The 22,564-nt window shown below is 37.3% G+C and overlaps 1 protein-coding gene across 1 annotated transcript; it reads left to right on the top strand.

The window, feature by feature from the left end:
• The first annotated feature begins 4,251 nt into the window (after positions 1-4,251).
• LOC113050844 (fidgetin) lies at positions 4,252-17,228 on the top strand. The gene is made up of 3 exons (XM_026214219.1): positions 4,252-4,524; positions 5,397-5,567; positions 14,543-17,228. The coding sequence occupies exons 2-3, from the start codon at positions 5,537-5,539 to the stop codon at positions 15,730-15,732; spliced, it is 1,221 nt and encodes a 406-aa protein (XP_026070004.1). The 5' UTR covers positions 4,252-4,524; positions 5,397-5,536; the 3' UTR covers positions 15,733-17,228.
• Positions 17,229-22,564: the final 5,336 nt, after the last annotated feature.

Below are 22,564 nucleotides of genomic sequence, written 5' to 3'. Positions count from 1 at the left end.
CCGTTCAAACTGAGCTATCAGGGAAGAAGAGCCTTGGTGAGAGAGGAAAAGAATCTGAAAATTTACACTGGTAAAATGCACACTTGTAAATAACATCTGTACATTAATTTAAACAATTACACATTTTTCTATATATTTATACTTCTGTATATAGTGCATTATTTGATTTTGATAGTGTTATATTCCATCTGTACTGTGTAATTCTTATGTATGTCTGCACTATCATGTATGTTTGCACTATGTTCATAATTTTATTTATTTTTTTGCACTGGAAGCTCCAGCCCCCAAGTGTTTGTAAGCATAGTTGGTAATAAAGCTCTTTCTTACTTCTTACTTCTGACTCTTAAATCCTTAGTGATTTTTAGTACATTGTTAAGTGTTCAAGGAACTAAATGGCCTAATGGTTAGAGGGTTGGACTCCCAATCGAAGGGTTGTGAGTTCTAGTCTCAGGCCGGACGGAATTGTGGGTGGGGGGAGTGCATGAACAGCCCTCTCTCCACCTTCAATACCACGACTTAGGTGCCCTTGAGCAAGGCATCGAACCCCCAACTGCTCCCCGGGTGCCGCAGCATAAATGGCTGCCCACTGCTTCGGGTGTGTGCTCACAGTGTGTGTGTGTGTGTGTGTGTGTGTGTTCACTGCTCTGTGTGTGTGCATTTCAGATGGGTTAAATGCAGAGCACAAATTCTGAGTATGGGTCACCATACTTGGCTGAATGTCACTTCACTTTCTTTCACTTTATACTTGGAGAAAGTCATTTAGCATTCCCAGTGGTTGATCATTCACTGTCACTTGATATATATATATATATATATATATATATATATATATATATATATATATATATGTGTGTGTGTGTGTGTGTGTGTGTGTGTGTGTGTGTGTGCGTGCGTGCGTGCGTGCGTGTGTGTCATTTTATTGTCCTAGGAGAAAATATAAATGTAACTTGTTTGTAAACTCATTTAGTGTAACTGTCAAGAAGATCACTAGGGGGCAGTATATAACAAGAGCCATAAGTGCCTCAGGACCTTGTTTTGTTCATGCGTTTTTGTCACAGACATGGCAAACACTTTTTCCCTCACCGATCACAGATGTAACTCACTTACTTTGCGGATCCTTTCAACTTTCATTTTCTTATCGATAAACACAGGTCAAATCACAGAGGAGAGCTTTTTAACCAGTGACACAGTGTTATATGTTTTCAAATACCTACCGCTTTCTGCTAGTAACATCTTTTCTGTCTGTCATGACAAGTTTTATAGGCTTCATAAAACTGAGGGGAAAAGGCTTTCAGTGGTATTTTATTCTCTGGGCAGTCAAATACATTAAAAAGGATGAAGTTTCTTTATCTTCCTTGCTTTTTGTTTGAGGAGGACTTTCTCAAGGCCACAACAGCCTGAAGAGTGGTTGCATCTCCACCTTTTAGACCTTCAGCCATTGCAGATTTTCCTCCTCTCATTTTCAAGGCGTGTTTTTCTTGCCCTCTGAGACACCTCTCTGTGGTGTGTAGGAATGGTTTTCCAACAGGCACGGCTGATTGAATAGGAACCCGCTAAGCAAAATAAGGGGCTTTTCATCAAATTGGGCTATTGAAACCCACGTGTGGGCGTAAACACTGTGGTACATGTTTGCCATAGCCAATTGGGAAATAGGTGGGCTTTATTGGTCATCTGACCTATGCATGTTTTCTATTTTATAAAGCTAGTTTATTTATGTGTATGTAAGTATACTGAGAAACTGATCGAAACGCTCTCGCGTTAAAATATGCACATTGTGTAAAGTCCACTGGTGGTGCATGAGATGGAGGATGGGTCTTGTTCTCCCTGGTGGACTGGTGCCTTTCTCACCTCCCTCATCAGTATTCCGGCAAGTTTCTGGCGCACATACTTCCTACTGGTCACTGAAGCCAGATCAGTGCTCCCTCAACCCCCGCGCAGCACAGACACACCCGGAGAGAGCAGCGCGCCACACACACTCATGAATACTGATCACCTAAAGCCCTAATTAACAATCAGAACCAAATTCATTTACATAAAGTCTGTCTCAGATGGAACTGGCCTCAGATGAAGCTGTAAGACAGATATCTGCACTTAAAAATACAGTGAAATCTATTGAAGACTATGATGTGTTGCTGTGTTCAGTGGCACAGTAGCCAAAGCCAAAATTAACAGTTCTGGCCTGTAGTACATGCAGTATATATATGTGTGTGTGTGTGTGTGTGTGTGTGTGTGTGCTCTTGTTTTTGTGAAATATCAGGGCACAACTCTGTATAATGACATGGGTATGACACAGGTATAACAAGGAGAAGGTGACTTATGAGAACGTAACCCATGTACCCATTTTTCAAAACGCTTATAAATCGTACAGAATGAGTTTTTTTGAGAAAGTAAAAATGCACAAAGTTTCCTGTGAGGGTTAGGGTTAGGTGTAGGGTTGGTGAAGGGTGATAGAATATAGTTTGTACAGTATATAAACCATTATGCCTATGGGATGTCCCCACTTTTCACAAAAACAAATGTGTGTGTGTGTGTGTGTGTGTGTATATATATATATATATATATATATATATATATATATATATATATATATATATATATATATATATATATATATATATATATATATATATATATATATAAACATTTACTGTGATGGTGTTTGTATATTATGTATACATGATATACTGTATGACATGTGTGTTACTCCATAACCATGAATGACAGTTCATACAAGCATGAAACTCAAGTCAATATGGTGAAAACATGATATTATTTTACCCACCTGTGTAAACTGTATAAGGAGTAATAGTTTTCATCTGAAGGTATGCTTGACCTTTCCAACTGTCCAAAAATGTCAGTTAGGCTTTCAGGCAATGAGCTGAGTTTCTCTTTAACATTGCCTCCCACAATCTCTGACATTTCCTCTGATGTCACCACATTCTAACCCCCACAATGCTGTGCAGAAGGCCTCTCCTCCTTGCCCTTGCACAGAAAGACAGAGAGAAAAGACAAACAGACAGACGCTATATTTAGTCTAGAAAGGGACAAAAGAACCAAGAAAATTTTGTAATCACAACATACAGTTTTTCACCCTCAACTTCTTCACTTTTAGTGCTGTTTTCTTAAACGATATGCAAAATATTGCTGCTTGTCTGCGTTCTTTTCTATCTTAAATTCTTCGCAATTTTGCATATACTGCTTTGCCTATACTGTGTCTGTGTATTTGAAATGAAAACTTGTTCTTTTTTCTTCTTTTCTTTTTTTTGATTAAAAGAAATTAAAACAATCCTAAATGCCAAAGGTGCTCTTTCTTTTCTCAGTCTCTTTCTATTTTTCATTCTGTCAGATTATCTCTCTTTTATTTTTTCTGCCATCTGACCCCAGGGTCATTAACATGATGGCTTCACTGGCTAATATGCAAAAATATATGTAATTTATGCTTAACGTGTGCCTTTTGTTCGAAATGATAATCAGAGACCGGGACTGAGTAGGTATGTAATTAGCAGACATAAGAAATGTGGATTAGAATGAGATGATGTTGAGGTTGATCAATGGGGGCTTCACTTTTTTTCCGCACACTAACTGCATGGCGGATTTGTCTGGGATCTCTTAATATAAGTTATAATGCACATTATATATGCTTTAAGTATATTTAATATACAGTGACTGACGCATTACACACTATACTCATTCAATGCATAGGCCTATACTGTATGCACACATTTACAGTTTAGTACAAAAATGTGCACTCTGGTTATAATGAACACTGCTTCATTTCCCAGGGCATGTTAACAGCAGAGAGAGAGAAAAAAAAGTCAGTAAAATTATTATTAGGCTACTATTCTGTATATTATGTTTTACAGATTTGGAAATCTCAGTCTTTATATACATGTTGACAGGCAGTCCTACAGAAAAAGCACTTTGTAGTATTGTTTATCAGATCAAATAGCATCAAATGAGTAACATCATATAGCAGTAAATTATTATATAGATTGGAATAATCACATTTACACGAGCTTTTCAGTCTGACAACAACATAAAACATCGTCTCACAGCTGTTTACAATGACTTCCTGTGCTTTGTCAAGCTCTGTGTACAACATCAGCGAATGTTGTCCTATGCTATGCTTCAAATGAATGATAGGAATTATGTTTGTATATTTATTTGAATTCCCAAAGGATGTTTAAACCTGCTAGATTTGATAGTGTTAAACACGATATATTACGTGTGTGTGTGTGTGTGAGAGAGAGAGAGAGAGAGAGAGAGAGAGACTGGACTCTCAGTTGGAGTCCGGTAAAGCGCATGCGCAGTAGGAGATGAAGCTTCTCCGCTTTCTTTTCGGCAGCTGGCGTGAGGTTCTGGAATTCCAACATGGCAGTAGATGTGGTCAGTATTTCTATGGTGGTCAGTCTCTCCAGCCCTGACTTGGAAGCATTCCAGAACATTACCGACTCGGAGTAACCCTCATCCCCCTCATCTCAGCAGCACGGCTGGACGCTGTCGCCGTTCTCCGGCGCCGAGAAGGTAAATCTTTTACTTTGTTTGTGTCCACCAGCTGTCCGTTTTGTACCGTAGAGAGAGAGGGGGGGGCCATGTCACAGCACGGACAGAACGCTCGGACACTCGGACACAGGCCTGAGCAAAATATAGCGCGCATATTTTGTTAGGCGTGATGACTCTAAATAGCATGATATTATGGTAGTTTGAGCACTGGGAAATAAGTTTTATTATTGGAGTACAGTTCTGTAATAAGGCAGCATTGATCCGTGTGTATGTGTGTGTGTGTCCGGGCGATAGTGACAGAGGCATTCTCACCTCAGCAAAATTCAATATTATCTCTGTCTTAATTTATAAATCTCAATTCAGCTATTATAGAAATGTTGTTTCCATTACAAGACTATTCAAATATAGCATTGCCAAAAAAAAAAAAAAAAAAAAAATCCAGCGATTTTATATAGCTAAAAGATAAATACATACTATTGTTTAAATTAATTTTTAAGTCAGATATAGGCCTAGGCCGGTTCTTATAGCCTACTTATCTGCAATAATTGAAAAGGTCAAAAAAAAAAAAAGCCTTCAATTTGAAATCCAAAGTAATACGTTTGGAATCTAGTTATAAAGATAAAAAAAAAATATATAAATAAATATTCTGGATTTACCTGACTTTTTGAGCGCACTTTTTATTTGGAAAATAACATGAGTGTAAACATTAATCTAAAATAATAATATTAATAAAACGTTATATCCTATTTAACAACAGTAGGGTGAAATTGGAACGCTAAACAAAATCAAATAGGCTGAACAATGACCGTTAATTAGCATTTTTATACACCTTTACTGGTAAACATATTTTGCTACTACATCATATTCATCTCTCCTTCTTTCTTTCTCCACAGTTTGGGGTTCATGTCTGCTTAAAACACTATTTACATGTGGTGTGTGTCTTTCAACTTACTGGAAAGTCTTTCTCTTCGCCTTGTGGAAATCACTGAAGTGAACCTTTCACTCCTTTCTGTCTCTCTCAATCACCTTGCTGATGTCAAGCAATATGATCAGCGGTGTATATGGTAGGTCAAATCTATGTTTATTTTTTATGAAATCCTCCCCATGGAATATTTTTAATTGGAGGGTGTTATATTTTGTGTATATATTGGTTAAATGCTTTATTTCATTCTTTGTTAGTCAATCACTTGCATCATGCATTAGTATTTTAATTAGCCCACTAGCTGATAAGAAAATACAGGCCAAGGAAAGAGAGTTTTGGGGTCGTGACAAGACCCAGGCCGGACTGGAACCGAACAATAGGACTCTTAAATAAAACTACTTATTCGTTGTTAGAAGATCCCTTATCTTCCCTCTTCTCCTCGCCTTTTAAAGGCTATATTTTTCTTCTTAAACCTTTTTTTCCAAACTGTTTCTCATTCGGATATTTCATTTATATTGGTCGTGCAGAACGCAAATTGATTTTCAGTGCTATGATAGCATTTTCCTGGCTCGCGTCAGGGGAAGGAGAGTTGAGATTGGAGGTTACAGACCGCAATCATGTAGCGCTGTATCTCCAGTCGGGCGCGCGGAAACAGCGACTGCTGCACGAGCGCTTAATAAATGCTCGAGCTGTGATGGGATTCTGGCGGGAAATCAGCCGTGAGCGCACAGTGGCGCGGGTAGTTAGCTGTGCGTAATTTGGACTCAGAATAGATGTATTGCGAAATGACAACACTTCATTTTCCAATATTCCAGTGTTCCCCTTGACTCTATCTCAGTCTGTCTGTCTGCCAGCAGATTGCTGTGGACTTGTCTGAGGGGTTGTTTATCTGTCTGAATGTGGTGTCACTGAGCCAGTCACACTACACACAATAAATCACAAGTCTGATGGGCATTTGTGAATTTGAAATTGACAGCTAAACTACCATGTGCGTTTGTTTCTTACTATATTTTCACATGACCAGCTGGGTAACATAAATCATTGAGTGATATTGTCTATTTTATTGTCCTGCTTGTGTGTAGCCTACAGGTCTAGCTGCTTTTTATATCCTGGCTACAAAACATGTTGAAAAATGCAAAAAAATTGACCAAATCATGTATTGTTTAAATCTAATTATGTCAACAGTTTTGTGTGAGGTTTAATGTTTCAGAACAACCACTGACATTTAGGGGGCTAAGTTTTCCATATTGTTTGCACTCATCAATGTTTTACAGCATTGGTCAATGATGATTAGTTTTAGATGACCAATCAAATCAAAACAACATATAGTAATATACAGTGATGCAGACTACTCCTATTAAGTCAAAATTCATCACATTGTTCAAATGCATTACCTTACAATAAATTTTATTCCTTTTATTAAAAAATGAATATGCTTGTGTTCAGTGAGGAACTGAATGTTAGTTTACATGAGACTGTCAATTTGAAGTCCATTGCTGATACTTGTGCTTTTTTTGTGCTGTTGTTTTCCCTAAACTTCCTGCAGGATTATGAAATTTAGGAACTGGCTTTGGTGTATTGCAATTTGCAAAATACATGGATATTGCAAAAGTCTAACTAGGATGGGAAGTGATATTGAGGACATTTAATAAACTACTAAACTAATATTCTACAGAAAATCTGTTTTGTTTTCAAAAAATTAAATGAATATTTCTTAGTGAAATCTTTTATAATTCACCCTTTCCATTCATCTTTGCTTAATTCTGATATTGCGACAAAAGGAAACTAATTTAATTTCTATCTTTAGTGAATTATCCAGTGTATATTAAGACTTGTGCTGTCAATCATACTGTCATATTCAGTGGGAATGATTAAAAGTAGTCATTTAAAAAAAAAAATTGGGATCCTTAAGTGTGATTGCTCATTGGATAGCTACATAGTAAAGCCAGCAACAAATAATATATTCATATATATGAAATTAACATATATAGTATATCATTAATAACCTGCATTTTTATCTTCCTCACGTCTCTCGACAGTTTCTGACTCTTGACAGTCAGATTATTGCAAAAGTTAAGTGTTGACAGTGTTTCGTGATAAAATGAAATGAAATGTAATCTCTCTATCCTTTACACTTTACACCACTTTTTTTCTCATTCATCTCTCCATCCCTCCAGCTTTATCACTCCGTTCACACATCTAAAGATATTTAGTGACAAGAGGAAAGTGTCTCTGAGTGACTAATGAAGACTTTCTCACATACTTTCTCTTTTCTCTCATATCTGTCCCTTTTACACAGAAAACTAGTGCATCCATCCAGTCTGAGTGAGTGCATTTGTGTGTGCGTATGGTAGATGATTGAGCTGTTTAATATGCTTAAGCCCTATTAAAGGCCAATGTCAGCAGCAGACGGCATGCGGCCGCCCAGCCTGCCCCGGCCCAGAGCTCTGCATTGTGTTTCTAAATGAACACGGTACTGTGTTAATTAGCAGAGGAAAATGGCGTGTGGAATTGAATTGGTCATTGACATGCGAGGCATTCATCTCGTTTAGAGAGATATGAAAGTGATTTAAGCCCTTGCTATGTTTTTGTGGAGGATTTAAATAACCTATCTTTTCAGAAAAGAGAAGGCGGGAAGGGGGAGGAAGTTAAAGAAAAGAGTTGCCTTGTCTGTCTAGATTTAAATTATCTTTTTTTGCTGTTAATGTCTCTCTAAAATGTTTGATTCAGTACTTGAATCAAAATTAAAGTGTCAGATTTCTGCCACTACTGTTTTGCAACAAGTTTCCAGAACACTCTCTCATCTGCCATTGGTCAGTCAAACACAAAGTCCTGTCCCAGACTCACTCCATTCGTTGAGCCAATGTTTTTAGGGATGCTCACTCAAATAAAGTTATATAAACTTTCATACACCTTCCACTGCTGAGGCTACATTCTGTCATACTTCTCTGCACCTCCCTCTCTTTCTTTCTCCCTTTCTCTCTCTGTTGCAGCACTCAGCAGGCCAGGGCTGAAAGTCAGGCGTTTTGAAGAGAGGACGTTGAGAGTGAATAGCTCATTCACATTAAAGAAGAATTAGAGGGCTTCCACGCTGCCACTATTACAATGGTCAAACAGTCTGGCACAACAGGAGAACTGTTCACACCAGCTAACACACACACACACACACACATTTGTTTTTGTGAAAAGTGGGGACATCCAATAGGTGTAATGGTTTTTATACTGTACAAACTGTATATTCTATGGCCCTTCACCAACCCTAACCCTAACCCTCACAGGAAACTTTGTGCATTTTTACTTTCTCAAAAAAACATTTATAAGCATTTTGAAAAAAGAGGACATGGGTTATGTCCTCATAAGTCACCCTCTCCTTGTAATACCTGTGTCATACCCATTTCATTATACAGAGTTGTGTCCTGATATGTAACAAAAACAAGAGCACACACGCACACACACACGTGTGGTCTTGTAATGTATTTAGTTTTATTTTTAGATAGATAATTTGATCTATGCCGTACTGTGGCTCATGTCATGTAGTATTTAGCTGATGTCTAGAGGAGTTAACAGCATAAATAGAGGAATTTTAATTTTATTTCACCCTAAAATATTTTTTTTGTCATTGTTTCAAACCCATGACTTTCTTTCTTATTTGGAATACAAGAAGAAGCTAAGCAGAGTGTTCATGCTGCTTTTTTTCAGTGGTGACCAGAGGATTTTAAACTCGAAAAAATAAGTACTATAAAAATATGATAATTAGTCCATATGAAAATATTCTTATACATAGTGGTATGGTCTTATGAAACCTCATGAAACCATATGATAGCTTTGTGTGTTAAAATGACAAATTTAAATAATTTACTGACAGTCTTCTTATTGCCGCAACTCCCCAATCTCATTTATGTTTGTACACTGTATTAATATTATAATGTGTCAAATCAGTAGGGCTGCTATACAAACAAGTATTTTGATAATCAATTATTACAATAATAAATCATATTTCACACATATTTCATGGATTAATCAATAGGCTTTGATATTATTCAGCTTTTACAATTAGTTAAAATACACATTGATGTACACATTCTAATAAAAAAAAAAAACATTTTAGCTTTTGAAAATTTCTAACAAATGTATTACTATTGTACAATTAAAATTTTTTACAATAAAAAAGAAATATATTTGGCACAAAATGAGATGAGAGACAGAGACTTTCTCATTCACCCTTTAATTGACTGTATGAAAATGTGACTGACTTGCACATCATTCTACGTGACATCTCCTTTTGTAAGTCATATGGATATAAAACAAAATAAAGTGCGAAGTGTCCCAGTTATGGACTTTTGGTTGTGTTTCTCTGTTCCTATTCTCCTGCCTAGTTCTGTAGTTTCTGATCAGTCCTGATTTGTTTCTATGATTATGTATATACACTACATTTGCTTCTGCGATTCTCTTGTGTGCATGCCTTGTGGATCTATAATTAAAAGACTATTTTTAGATAATACTCCTTCGTTGGCATCACACAGACAGGTTCCTCCCACCATACTTTGATTGACAGTAGTGTTTCAGCACAGACTGGACTGGTGTCTTACCTTAGACCCGCCCTGAGTGACTGTCATCAGTCAGCCATTGTAACCGCAGGAGCAGATTTAGACAAGAATGTCTCCTAAGCGATTGAGGTGTTTTGTTGGATATAAAAATGAACATAGCAGTCGCCATTTACTCCCGACATCTGAGTAATGACACAGTGGATTACGTTTGTCTTTGAAGGGAAAGCGCCCCCGATCTACCTAAATACGTCATGCGTAAACCAAGCTTCACCAACAGAACAGAACAGAAGTGAGTATAAGATTTTTTAATGAAACTTTGCAAATCGCCTTTCCTAATAATGTGCTAATTAGCAAGTTTCACAATGAATGTTCCCACAAAGAGCGGCTGAAAGAGAGGGGCAAGGTCAGCAGAGCTCTTTTGTATTTAAAGGAAAATGCTACAAAATGGCTTGCTCTGAAAATAACTGTTTTGACAGGGTAAAAAGGGTGTTGTTTTACCCTACCATTGAGAAATTTTAACCAAACTATATTTCAGACTTTTCATTAAGACTTATCAAATAAATAAAAGTCATATCAAATGGTGGAACATGGGCACCCCATGACCCCTTTAATATACATAATAGTGTTAGAATAATCAAAATAGCCCTGAGCTAGATTAAGCTTGAATCTACAATATGCAAACCAAATTATTACTTTAATGTAATAAGATTTTTATTTATTTTTGCATTCACTAATAAAATGATTTCATTATTAGCCAGCTACACACTGCAGAGCTGATTAATAACAGAAAATCAAGTTGTATTTCTAACTGAACGCAGTACTGACATTGTTTTTTCATGGTATATACTGTAAAACTGCTTACTTTAAATCAATCTATTATATAAAGTGCTATGTAAATAAATGTGACATGACTTGACTGGTGTACCAATTGCAGAGCTGGTGCAAACATATTCACATAGCTATGATCAGATGCTTTCTTAACTGCTATTTTCTCACCACTGCCATTTCAGTTGTGTTTATTTCGTTATTGAGAGGAAAGAGCACAGCACTTATGTGCGTATCCTCTGAACACCACTGTCAGCAGCTTCTAGTTGAGCTACGTTTACACTCCAACGCTTTAAATAATGAATAATAATAATTTATTCTGTCTGTATCAATGGCTTCAAAAGTTTTGGAATATAGCATATGAGTTGTATACACTAGTGTTAAGACACTTTTATGGTACATTTTTAGAGCTTGACAACCCTTGGTGACAATTCATTAAGGTCCACAGTGATCATCCTGCCTGACATCTCTTTTTGTGTTTGATGGAACAAAGAAAATCATGCAGGTCTGGAATTAGTGGCCTTTTCCGTAAAGACTGCATTGAGTAATTTTGTGGGTCTTTGTCTTGTGTTTGTGAAAGACTTGAAATCAGAATAAATCAAACTGTAGTTCAATAATCAAGTCAATGGTCTGGATTAGATTGTATGTATTTTGTCTAAATCCTGTTTAAAGGGCTTTATCCCGTTTTACTATTTTGCCGTTGGCCACAGTAATGGCTGTTTAATTACTCAATAAAAGCATTTTATGGATACAGTATATGTGTGTGTGATAAAGTCTGTGTGATGTATTGATTTTGCTGCTGGAGAAACCTGAGATTTCACTTAGGAAAAGTGAGTCTATCTGTCTGTTGATGTGCTACTGGTTTTAAATAGTAGTCTAGTTGCATTTATGCACTTAGATAAACACACAGCTTAAGCATTGTTTAAAGATATATGCAACAGCTGAACTAACAAATTTTCAGTCAATAAAGGGATCTCTTCATCTAAAACAAGCTAATGTATGGAACATTGCTTTAGAAATTGTGTGTGTGTGTGTGTGTGTGTGTGTGTGTGTGTGTGTGTGTGTGTGTGTGTGTGTGTGTGTGTGTGTGTGTGTGTGTGTGTTGGACCTTCTCCGGAGGATTTGTAGCCAGAGGGTATATTGGAACAACAGAAAGTCATTCTCTAAAGCACCAGCACACGCTCCTTTACACAAACAAAAGTACACACACACTAGATCAGCAGCTTAGTGGCTAATGGTATTGTCCAGGTATAGTTCTGTAGAATACAACAAAAAGACAGCATTTGAGAGAACATTCCAGCAAACCACAACTAATATTGGACTTTACAACACATCGCTTTTAGCTTTAGACTCATTTGTCATTTTATTGTGCTTTTCTTCTTTTATCCTACCATTTTCAGCTACCTGTCCAATTGCCATTAGTGTGATTTGTACCCAGTATTGTAAGTTGCTTTGGTTAAGTGTATGCTAAACTATACAACTTAAGTTTTTAACAGTTAAAACTATTGCTCATGTAATGAAGGACTTTCAAAGTCCTAAATTATGTAAATGTAAATATTTTCAGGGAAGCAGTGCTAGTTGTTCCACCTCTTGTGTGTGTGTGTGTGTGTGTGTAGTAAGTCCAGCATTTTCTCATCAGAGAACACTGACTGACCTCAGGTTGCATATATCGACCAGGAGGATTTGCTGCTTGATAGAATTGAATGTAATTGGGCAGTTTTTAATTGAGATGGATAGAACATGTAAATTTTGCTCCGTCAGCCCAAAATCAATATCCATCTGCTGTAATATGGAGTATATGTCTCTCATTTTATTTTGCTTCGACAAAACATTGGATTGTTTCTGATGTGCAAGGCTTTGCAAATCCACTGTACTAGCAATGTCAGAGAAAATCCGTTATTGCTTGATCTTAGAAGTATTTTATGTGTTATATTTTATGGCTTAAGGACATTATCTCTCTGTTCTTTTTTCTTTTTTCTCTTCTCTCCGCACATTTCGCTCCCTCAGTACAGCCATATGCCAAACTTCGATGCAGAAGAAAAGCTCTTTGTTTCACAAACTAAAATCTTGGTGCAATAGTTTATGTGTGAAGTTGAAATGACAGAGATACAATATTTTTAGGGGTAACATCTGTTGTTGGGTTCAGTTGCTAATGCCGAGAGCTACATTATTGATCAACCATTATTACAGTATGCTGAAATATTATGTTGCCGCGTGGTGTGCGTGAGTCAGTGAAACTGAGAAAGAGACAGAGAGAGTAATATGAGGTTCCTTGATTACATTAAAGAGCTTTTATTTTATTCACTAGAGAAGAAGCCTTCTGCTGTATCTCAATATCAGACCTTAATGATATCATCAGTGCTATTCTTGATGCGTGTGGTGGTGGTGGTGGGGGGGGGATCAAGTACACAGCTGAATTTAAACTTCACCATAAATCTAAAGACCATAAAACAGCTCAGATAGCTGCTAGTGAATGCCTTAAAAAGAATTGTGAAAGCATTTTCTATGGTCTTTCATTTTAATATTTCATATTATTATAATTTTTTCATCATTATTTATATTATTTATATTTTATATTGTTATTCATTTTTGTACAAATATTTTTAGCTTATGTTTTTTTGACAAGATGATTATGCGGAATTGGTCATTATCTGGAAAACTGCAGTAATTTTCTAATAACATTAATTATAACGTTAACTAACCTAAATAACCTAACCTTAAGTGCTCACAGTTTCTTTCAGCCTGTTTGCATTTTGCAATGCATTTTTCCTGTTCGTTTACACAACAGAGGCAATTTGGGGCCTGAAAAACTCATGTTTTTGAAAACGGGTTTCAAAGAACAAATTTTTGAAAATGCCACCATTATCGTTTCTGTTCCCAATATGGGAATCTTCGAAAACCGTGACATCATGCGTGTGTGTAGTACATGTTAGGTATGTAGACATGCGCAGTAAATGTCGATTTTAAAGACAAGCCCGAACAAACATACACAACAATGGCGAAAAATACGGTACTGTTGCTGCTGCTCAAAAGTTTTCTAAAACTTCTTCAGCAATGTACGGATATACTTCACCAATATTACAGCCAACAGTGAAGTAACATCATATACATATCATATATAGGGTTCCTGTTGCTCAATTGGTAGAGCATTGCGCTATCAAGCGGAAGGTTGGGGTTTTGGTTCCCCGGGAACACATGATAGGTAAAAATTGACAGCCTGAATGCACTGTAAGTCGCTTTGGATAAAAGTGTCTGCTAAATGCATTACTTTAATTTTAATATACAACAAATAATAGTTACTTCCCTACAGGTACTGTTTACTAACAAAGTGACTGTTTACTAACAAAGTGGCATGTAATACGTAATACAGCATTTTTTACATATTTGGCCGTTTTTACATATGTGTAAATGCAATTTTTTTTGAAAACGTTGTCGTTTATACGTGAAACTTTCTAAAAACGCAAAGGAAAAACTTTTCAGTTTTTTTTTTTTTTTTTTTTTTGTAGCACACTTAATTTATATTGTGATTGAAATAAGGTAGAATAATAAGTATAATTCGTTATTTATTTTTTTTTACAGAAATATTATATAATAGCATGTTTGCATATTTATTAAATAATGTGGGCAGCATATTCAGAGGTTTTTTGTTTTACATTTGTTTGTGATGTTATTTATATTTCAGATTTTTATGAAGTTCATTGAGTTTGAACTGACAGATATAACGTTTCTCTTTTTTTACTGCTAGGTGTGACCATGCAGTGGAGCCCTGAGCAGTCTCAGTGGGCGGAGCAACATTATGACATCACTTCCACCACACGCTCACCAGGGCATAAGTTCGAAGCACTTAGGGATCCAAGGCTAACAGGTTCGACCTCAGCTGCAGCGTATCAACATTCATGGGCAAACGATGACATTTCAGCTCTGACCGCTTCTAACCTGCTCAAGAGGTATGCAGAGAGATATTCAGCCATTCTGGATCTACCCTGTGAGAGTGGATTTATGGGATATTCAGACATCTCCGTTAGTGTTAGGGGACCTGGTGTTGTGAATAATGGGCCACCCCTTCTTAATGCACGGAAGGTGGAGGCAGAGCCATGGATGGAGAGTGTCTACCCTCCATTAGGTTGCATGCCCGAACATCTTCCCAAAGCACCACACAGTGTGACGGATGTGTCTGTCAGTGCATGTAACTCACCGGTTATAGGCAGTGGGACTCTTCCAGAACCTAGTTTCTCAAGCAGCAGTTGTCACAGTCAGACTGGGAATCAGGAATACAGCAGCACTCCCTACAGCACTCCCTTCCTGCAGCCTGTAGGCAATTACGGTGGCTCTCTTTTCCACCCTACCCCTTCCCATGCAAGTCTGGTATCAACCTACAATGCTAACACCTCACCAAACCTAGCTGCGTACAGTTACCCTAACACCCGTTACCCCCCACAGGCCGTTCTTCCTGGTGGATACAGTCCTCCCTCGGCGTATCTTCCTGCAGGTGTAACTCCTCCCAACCCCCTTCCAGCTGTGGGATACCCATACCAAGCCACCAGCCTGGGAGGTAGTGTCTCTGAAAGTGATGTCCCAAGTGCTACCAGCCTTTCAAAGTCATATTACCCGTCAACTCAAAGCGAGATTGGAGTATTTGAGGAGTTTGATTTTGGCAGCAACTCTAATTCAGACTCTAGGTCTGAAGGCAGCCCCTTATACAGACCATCAGGAAATGAAACGGTGGACAAGCAAAATGGGTTCAACCAGTCGGCAGATGTAAAATCTTCATCTTTCAAGCCAGTTAATCACGGAGACTCTTTAAGAAGCCTGGGGACTCTCACAGTAGCCATGAACAGACAGAACACTGGTACATCCGGACAACGCTTTCCATCTACCTCAGCTTCTATTGTCACTTCTCACCAACATCATTGCCTTGACACAAACACACCATGAGTGATTGTGCCCACACACAACCAGAAGTGCTTGAGTTGATGATTTGTGTGAGTGCTCCCCCTAGTGGATTGGAGGTAGAAAGGAGGGACTTGCTCAAAGCCATAGAGTTGGGCCTCAAAAACAGGTGCAGCAGGGGAATTCTGCCCAGGAGGTCTCTTGGTGTGCTGTTCACTCTAAAAGACAGAAGGAGATTAGTTTCTCCATTCTGGAAAAAGGACTATGATGTTTATGCCCAGCCTAGCCGAGCCTAACAGGTAATTGCGAGACACTGACCTTCTCACTCTGATGGAATGGACAGACCAGTATATCCTCTATGACGGACACATATTTCTGAGAGGTTCGGAAAGAATTTGCTCCTCTATTCTGAGAGATATGCAAGCACATGAAGGGAATTTATATGTGTAATGGATGTGTTGTGGCTGCCATGGAGAAAAGGAGTCATGGTAACAAATGTGCTGGTTGGACACTAGCTATGGTGGACCATATTGCCATGGTGTACATTCTGTGTGTGCTTGTGGTTATTTATGTGGTGAGTTTTAATTGTAAATTCTGTTCCCACTTTTTCCACAGGAAACTTTACAAATCCTGGTTGTTTAAAGTATGTGAGTGTGGGAGAAATAGATAAAACCTCAGGAAAGTGTCTGTCAGATAAATGGCGTATACCTGTGTTTGTGTGTAACAGAGAAGAAGAGGGCATTTTCACATACCATCCTTAGGAAAAACCCAATTCAGCTGACTTGAACCAGGTGGTCCAAAGCAAAATGATTTTTATCTGTTGCTAAGTTTGTATGCACTTTCACTGCATTTTAAGAGAGGATACTGATATGTTGCTAGACATCTTTTTTGGAGCTAAGTTACAAGATCATTCTATGAAACATTATGCAAAAGGTTTTTGCAGTTTTTTAGTATCTTAAAGCTGCTGTGTATCATTTTTTCTATGAGAAATTAAATTTTCCTTTCGAAGGTTAATATGCAGAGAAAACAGTCAGTTATTTGTATGTTTAATTCCCAAAAAGTGTAAACACTATGGTTCTGTGGCGTTTTGTTTGAGTGGCCCAACCTACCAACACTGGCTTAACAGTGTTCGGTCTGACCAATGTTTTAAGCACAGGGGGAATGTTTGAACTGAAAAAAAAAATCTTTATTTTTATAATTCCAAACAAAATTACAAACCGCAGCTTTAAAATTTGCTGTTCAATTTATAATATTTAGTAATTCTCAGTCTTGGGCTGTTCTGTCTATTCCATCAATTTCTGCTGTTGTCTCAAAAAATGTTGTAGACTATCTTGAAAGTTAAGCATATTGAGAGAAACATTACTTCAGACATAAAAACAAAATGAAATTCAGATTATTTCGGCTACTTCCTGAGACGGTCTTGGCCTGCTTGGCCACCAAAAATAAAACATTGCCTTAAAGGGTTGGTTCACCCAAAAATGAAAATTATGTCATTAATAACCCTCTTGTCATTACAAACCAGTAAGACCTCCATTAATCTACGGAACAGAGTTTTAAGATATTTTAGATTTAGTCCGAGAGCTCTCAGTCCCTCCATTGAAACTGTGTGTACGGTACACTGTCCATGTGACATCAGAGGGTCAGTTAGAATATTTTGAAGCATCGGAAATACATTTTGGTCAAAAAAATAGCAAAAAACTATGACTTTATTCAGCATTGTCTTCTCTTCCATGTCTGTTGTGAGCGTTCAAAACAAAGCAGTTTGTCATATCCGGTTCGCGAAATAATCATTCGATGTAACCGGATCTTTTTGAACCAGTTCCCCCAATGTGAACTTAATCATTTTAAACGCTTCACGTTTCCAATACGCATTAATCGACAAATGACTTAAGTTGTTAACTTTTTTTTGGAGACGCAAACTGTTTAAAATGATTCAGTTCGATTTGGTGAACTGGTTCAAAAAGATCCGGTTACATCGAATGATTCGTTCATGAACCGGATATGACAAACTGCTTTGTTTTGAACGCTCTCACAACAGACATGGAAGAGAAGACAATGCTGAATTAAGTCATAGTTTTTGCTATTTTTAGACCAAAATGTATTTTTGATGCTTCAAAAAATTCTAACTGACCCTCTGATGTCACATGAACTACTTTGATGATGTTTTTCTTACTTTTCTAGACATGGACAGTATACCGTACACACAGTTTCAATGGAGGGACTGAGAGCTCTCGGACTAAATCTAAGTAGTAAGTAAGTAAGTAGTAGCCCTTTATTGTCACTAGTCACAAGTACCAGCGAAATTAGCCATCAACCAGTCCATACATACACAACATACATACAATGGGGTAGACAGAACAGGAAGACAGGGAATTGAGGAAGAAATACAGCATAACATTAGGAAAGTGAGGAGAAAAAAACAACAACACCCATACTATGCTCCTTTTGGGAGTTCAGTATAGGAACATGAAAAAACACCTCAGCAACAATAGTACATACACCATAAACACAAGACTTTGCAACTGGGGACGGAAATTGGCGGGGTCGAGGTAATCCAGTGCAGGCAGCAGCCGTCCTACCCTGCAGCTAGAAAGCGCTGGTCACGGACCCGCTTGACAGACTGGCGGTACAAAGCAGCGAAGGCGAGGGATGGGGGTGGGGAGGTGAGTGCATATCTGTATATGTGTAAGAGTTTGTGTAGTTGTAGGCCTGGAGAGTTGCGATTCTCTCTAGATGCCTCAGTCCGCAGATTATACAGCGTCACAGCAAGTTGCCATGGAGACAGCCTTGGTCAGGTCCTAGACAGAGTCAACAACAATCAGCAGGTTTAAATATCTTAAACTCTTTTCCGAAGATAAATGGAGGTCTTACTGGTTTGGAACGACATGGGGGTGAGTTATTAATGACACAATTTAATTTTTGGGTGAACTAACGCTTTAAGGGCCAAGTGTCGAAAATGCTTCAGCGAGAAGGAGAGCACGTGACTTTGCATGTTTGTCTTCACTTAAGGTTTAATGCATTTTAAAAAAATAATCTTGTCCCAAGCACTGGAAGTAGGTTTGGCTGACCTCACTACAAATCTTTCTGTTTACTTCCTTTTCCTTCTTAGTGAACCCTGCCACAGGGAATTAAACTATTATACTTATTTATGAAAATAAATCACCAAAGTAGCAGTGTGGGAGCCAAATCAGAAGGAAATGTTCATCCAAATCGACTCCCTCTGTGTGAATATTTCTGTGCCGTTTCAGTTCAGGAGGTTGAATTGGCTTCATTCTAAGAGACAAATGGAAGGAATTCCTTGAAAAGGAAGAACCATCATGTAAAATTTTTATTGTGAATTGAACCAAATCGGTTGAACTGAGTGGAACAGACCTCAATCGTGAGGTTGAATCTCGTTCTGCAGTGGGGTACATCACTACATTGTTTCTATGGTATTATTGTGTTATCTCATTATCGTTTTCAAGTGATTTAGGACATAAACCATTACACTTTTCCTTACACAAATACACACGTTCATCATTATCTAGATCAGTGGTTTTCAATTCCAGTCCTCGCGTACAGGACCAATGCTTTGAATATTTTGCATCTCTCCCCCTTTTAACACACCTGATTCAGAAAACTAGCTCATTAGAAGTGCGCTCCATGCATGAACTGTGTTCCGATTGACATGGTCCCTACACAGAGTGTTCTTTGCTCCTTACTCCCTGAGCAGGGGGAATCTATTGAAGTTGATTTCACTTCAGAATATTCATTCACAGATTTGCGATACACCACTGCCGAGGACTACTGCTCTAGATGAAAGCACAGACATTCTTGAACTCTTTTCAGCTGTTTACCAAAAGCGGCATTTATATTTCTTTAAGTTTAAAGATAAATATTTTCTTCCACACTGCATCATGAAAAGTTTTTTTTTTTTTTTACGCTTTACTGTTTCATTCTGACTGCAGATTTTTTTGTTTTTGTCTTGTTCATTTTGAAAATTATGAGATGTTTATTTATTAGTATCACATCAGTTCCTGATAAACCCATCTGTTGTCTTATTAAAAAGGGTGTTTGGTATTAAAACAAAAGGAGGGCCACAGGATGCTTGTTTGCCTTTTTTCCTCACATAGTTTCGGTAGATAGTTCTAAATTCAAACGTCTGTAGCATTCTACGCAAAACTCTGTTCCTTAACCTAGTGCATTGACATGAAGGCTGTTCCAAACAGTAGTCAGCAACATTGTGCATTAAGATTTTATTTTAAATGGACTATTACACTTGCTATTTTGTGCTATGTATTTTTGTGCTTATTAGTTTTTGGCCTAGCAACATGCTAACAACAGTTGGAACCAACTGTGAGTGTTAGTGGAGTCTTTCTTGCTCTTTGCATACTATTTGTATGGCATATAAGTAGGGTTGGGTAACAGTATGGCCAATAATATCTATGTAACCAGTATTTACTAGAATCGAATCAGAACGCAGATTTCGTTGCCTCATTTCAGTGCCACTTAAATGGTTGAGCTATCGATTGAAATATTTGTTCTCTGGTTCTCCGAGATGGATGCAAGGTTCACCAACTCCACAAGTGAAAAATTATTTCCAGTCTGAGAAAATTCTTGAACACGAGTAGTGTTTGTAGTGTTCGTCTTTGTAGTAATGCGAATGTCCATGTTGTTTTCACATTCCAACTTAAAAGGACAACTTGGGAAAAGAGTGCATCTGAGGAGTGCATGAATTCAGTAAATACACTTGCTCTGATGGCAGCAGGAAGATACCATTAGCTAGCTAAGATAATTTCCTTTTGTGATCTGATGTGGCTTCTTGTCACAGAATGAGGCAGAAAATATGTTCTATACTCAATGGATTATAAATATACTTAATTATGATGAAAATACCAAAGATGGCTTGAAAAACACAGATTAACTATACATTGTCACAGTTGAGTGTTTAATGTCTTTATTTAATCATTCAAAACGTTTATATCTTCTGTTTACTCAGAGAAATACCAATGCCTTTGTCCATATTAGGGATTTCCTGAATTCTATTCCTTCTGCGATGCTCATGTGGAGTTTTTAAGTATAGGTTCGGGCAACGTTTAGGCACCGGTACCATTTTAAAAGTATTGATTTGACACCGATACCATAAAAAACCCAAACGATCCCAACCCTACGCATAAGTGACAATTTTCACTGAAGCCTGTTTGAAGTTCCATAACTATTAGGATGTTGCCTATGGAGGCAACCAAGCTGCTCACTAGGTTTTGAAACAGAGATATTGACATCCATTAGCTACTTTCCAACAAAAGATTCAAGTGTATTTAGCAAAATGTTGTAAGGATCCTTCTAAGATGTACCTAAACCCCTTTTAATCTTTTTTTCTATTTTTCTTTTTGAACTTAATGGAAAGAGGTTGTCTGCAGAATGTACCGTACCAAGTAATGTAACAAACGGAAGTAATGGTTCCTCAGATACTCCTTGCAGACAGCAGAGGTGATAAAAGGTGCCATGGAATGAGAGATATTGAAAACTGTACATCATAAGCATATCATAAAGTTCATTACCACTTCTACTGCCATGAAAAAAATAATAATTATAAACCTGGCCAGAAATCATGTAGTGTTTGCAGTAATGGTGCACTTAACTCTCTACAGTTGTTTTGTTGTACATCAAGACTTTGGACAGCTGTGTTTGGTATTTTTGAATGCTGGAATTGGTGTTAAAGTTACATTACAACCACACATGATGTTTCACTGTGTGTAAACCACATTTAGTGGTTGGTGACTCCTTTCTGAGTTTCAAAATACAGCATTTTACAGATTATGTTCTTAATATATAAAATACAGTTACATTCAGTTGTGATGTAATTGCAGTCAAAATGAGAGTGTGTTGCCATATTCTCAATCGACTCTGTTGTGTTTGTTTTGATGACTTTTGGATTATTGTAAACAATTTGCTAATTAAATATGTTTGTCTTAAGGCCTTGTTTGTTGTGTTGAATGTATGTGAAACACTCTATGTGAGTTATACATTTTGGAGAAACCCAGAAATCTTACAAAAAACACTTTTTAGGGTGTAAGATACTGTAAAAATATTAATTCAGGTAAACATACATTTATGATGTAAGTGCACAAACATACGTGTGAATAGATTTCTTTTAGAAGTAGTGTTAGGGTTATGGTTAGTTAGCTTTTATCAAAATCAAGCACATTTTCTCATTGAAATATCTAAGGTTTTATGTGTGTGTGTGTGTGTGCGCGCAGTGAAATATGGTTCTGATATTTAACTCACTAATAAAGCATTTCACAGACTTTAATTTTTTCATTCTCTCTGTGATGTGTTCATCCAATGTTTTTCATCACTTATTATGTGCAGTATTGCAGTTTATAGATGGATATACTGTACATAATTGTGGGAAAACTACATTTTGTGAGTGTGATTGTGTGTTAGACCTGTGATGGGTGAGATTCTGGAATAGGCTTCAGCATCACATACAAGTGGTTAAGAAAATTGATAACTAATTGTAATAGTATATAGGCCTACACAGTGAACAGGTTTATGTGTGCTGTGTTATTCAGGTAAATTAGATAATTTAGTTCATTTGTATTTTTCAGGTGTTTATTGGTGTGAAAGTATGCGTAGGAGGATATCTTCCAATAAGCTTTTTCTTCAAGGTTTTCTATGCTGTTTTTCCTGTTATATTCTCACATAGTGACTTATGTTTTAATGGCTTTGTTTTTGTTTTGTTTTTCTGCATTAAATGTAATTTTTAACAATTTAAGTATGCAGGGCAGTAATTCTGTTTAAGGACCATTAAATGGACAGTCTATGCAAATTAGGGGAAATTGTGCAAAGGCAGAAGCGAGAAAGAAAAAACATGAATAAATTATGCAAATAACAA

The sequence above is a fragment of the Carassius auratus genome, chromosome 31 (genome assembly GCF_003368295.1).
Source record: "Carassius auratus strain Wakin chromosome 31, ASM336829v1, whole genome shotgun sequence".
NCBI classification, from domain to species: domain Eukaryota; kingdom Metazoa; phylum Chordata; class Actinopteri; order Cypriniformes; family Cyprinidae; genus Carassius; species Carassius auratus.
This window is presented reverse-complemented; position numbering and strand designations above follow the sequence as displayed.

Coding starts and splice junctions, on each gene's coding strand:
- LOC113050844 (XM_026214219.1), top strand. CDS start 5,537: ATGTCAAGCAATATGATCAGCGGTGTATATG. Junction 5,568..14,542: donor TATGATCAGCGGTGTATATG/GTAGGTCAAATC, acceptor TTTTACTGCTAG/GTGTGACCATGCAGTGGAGC.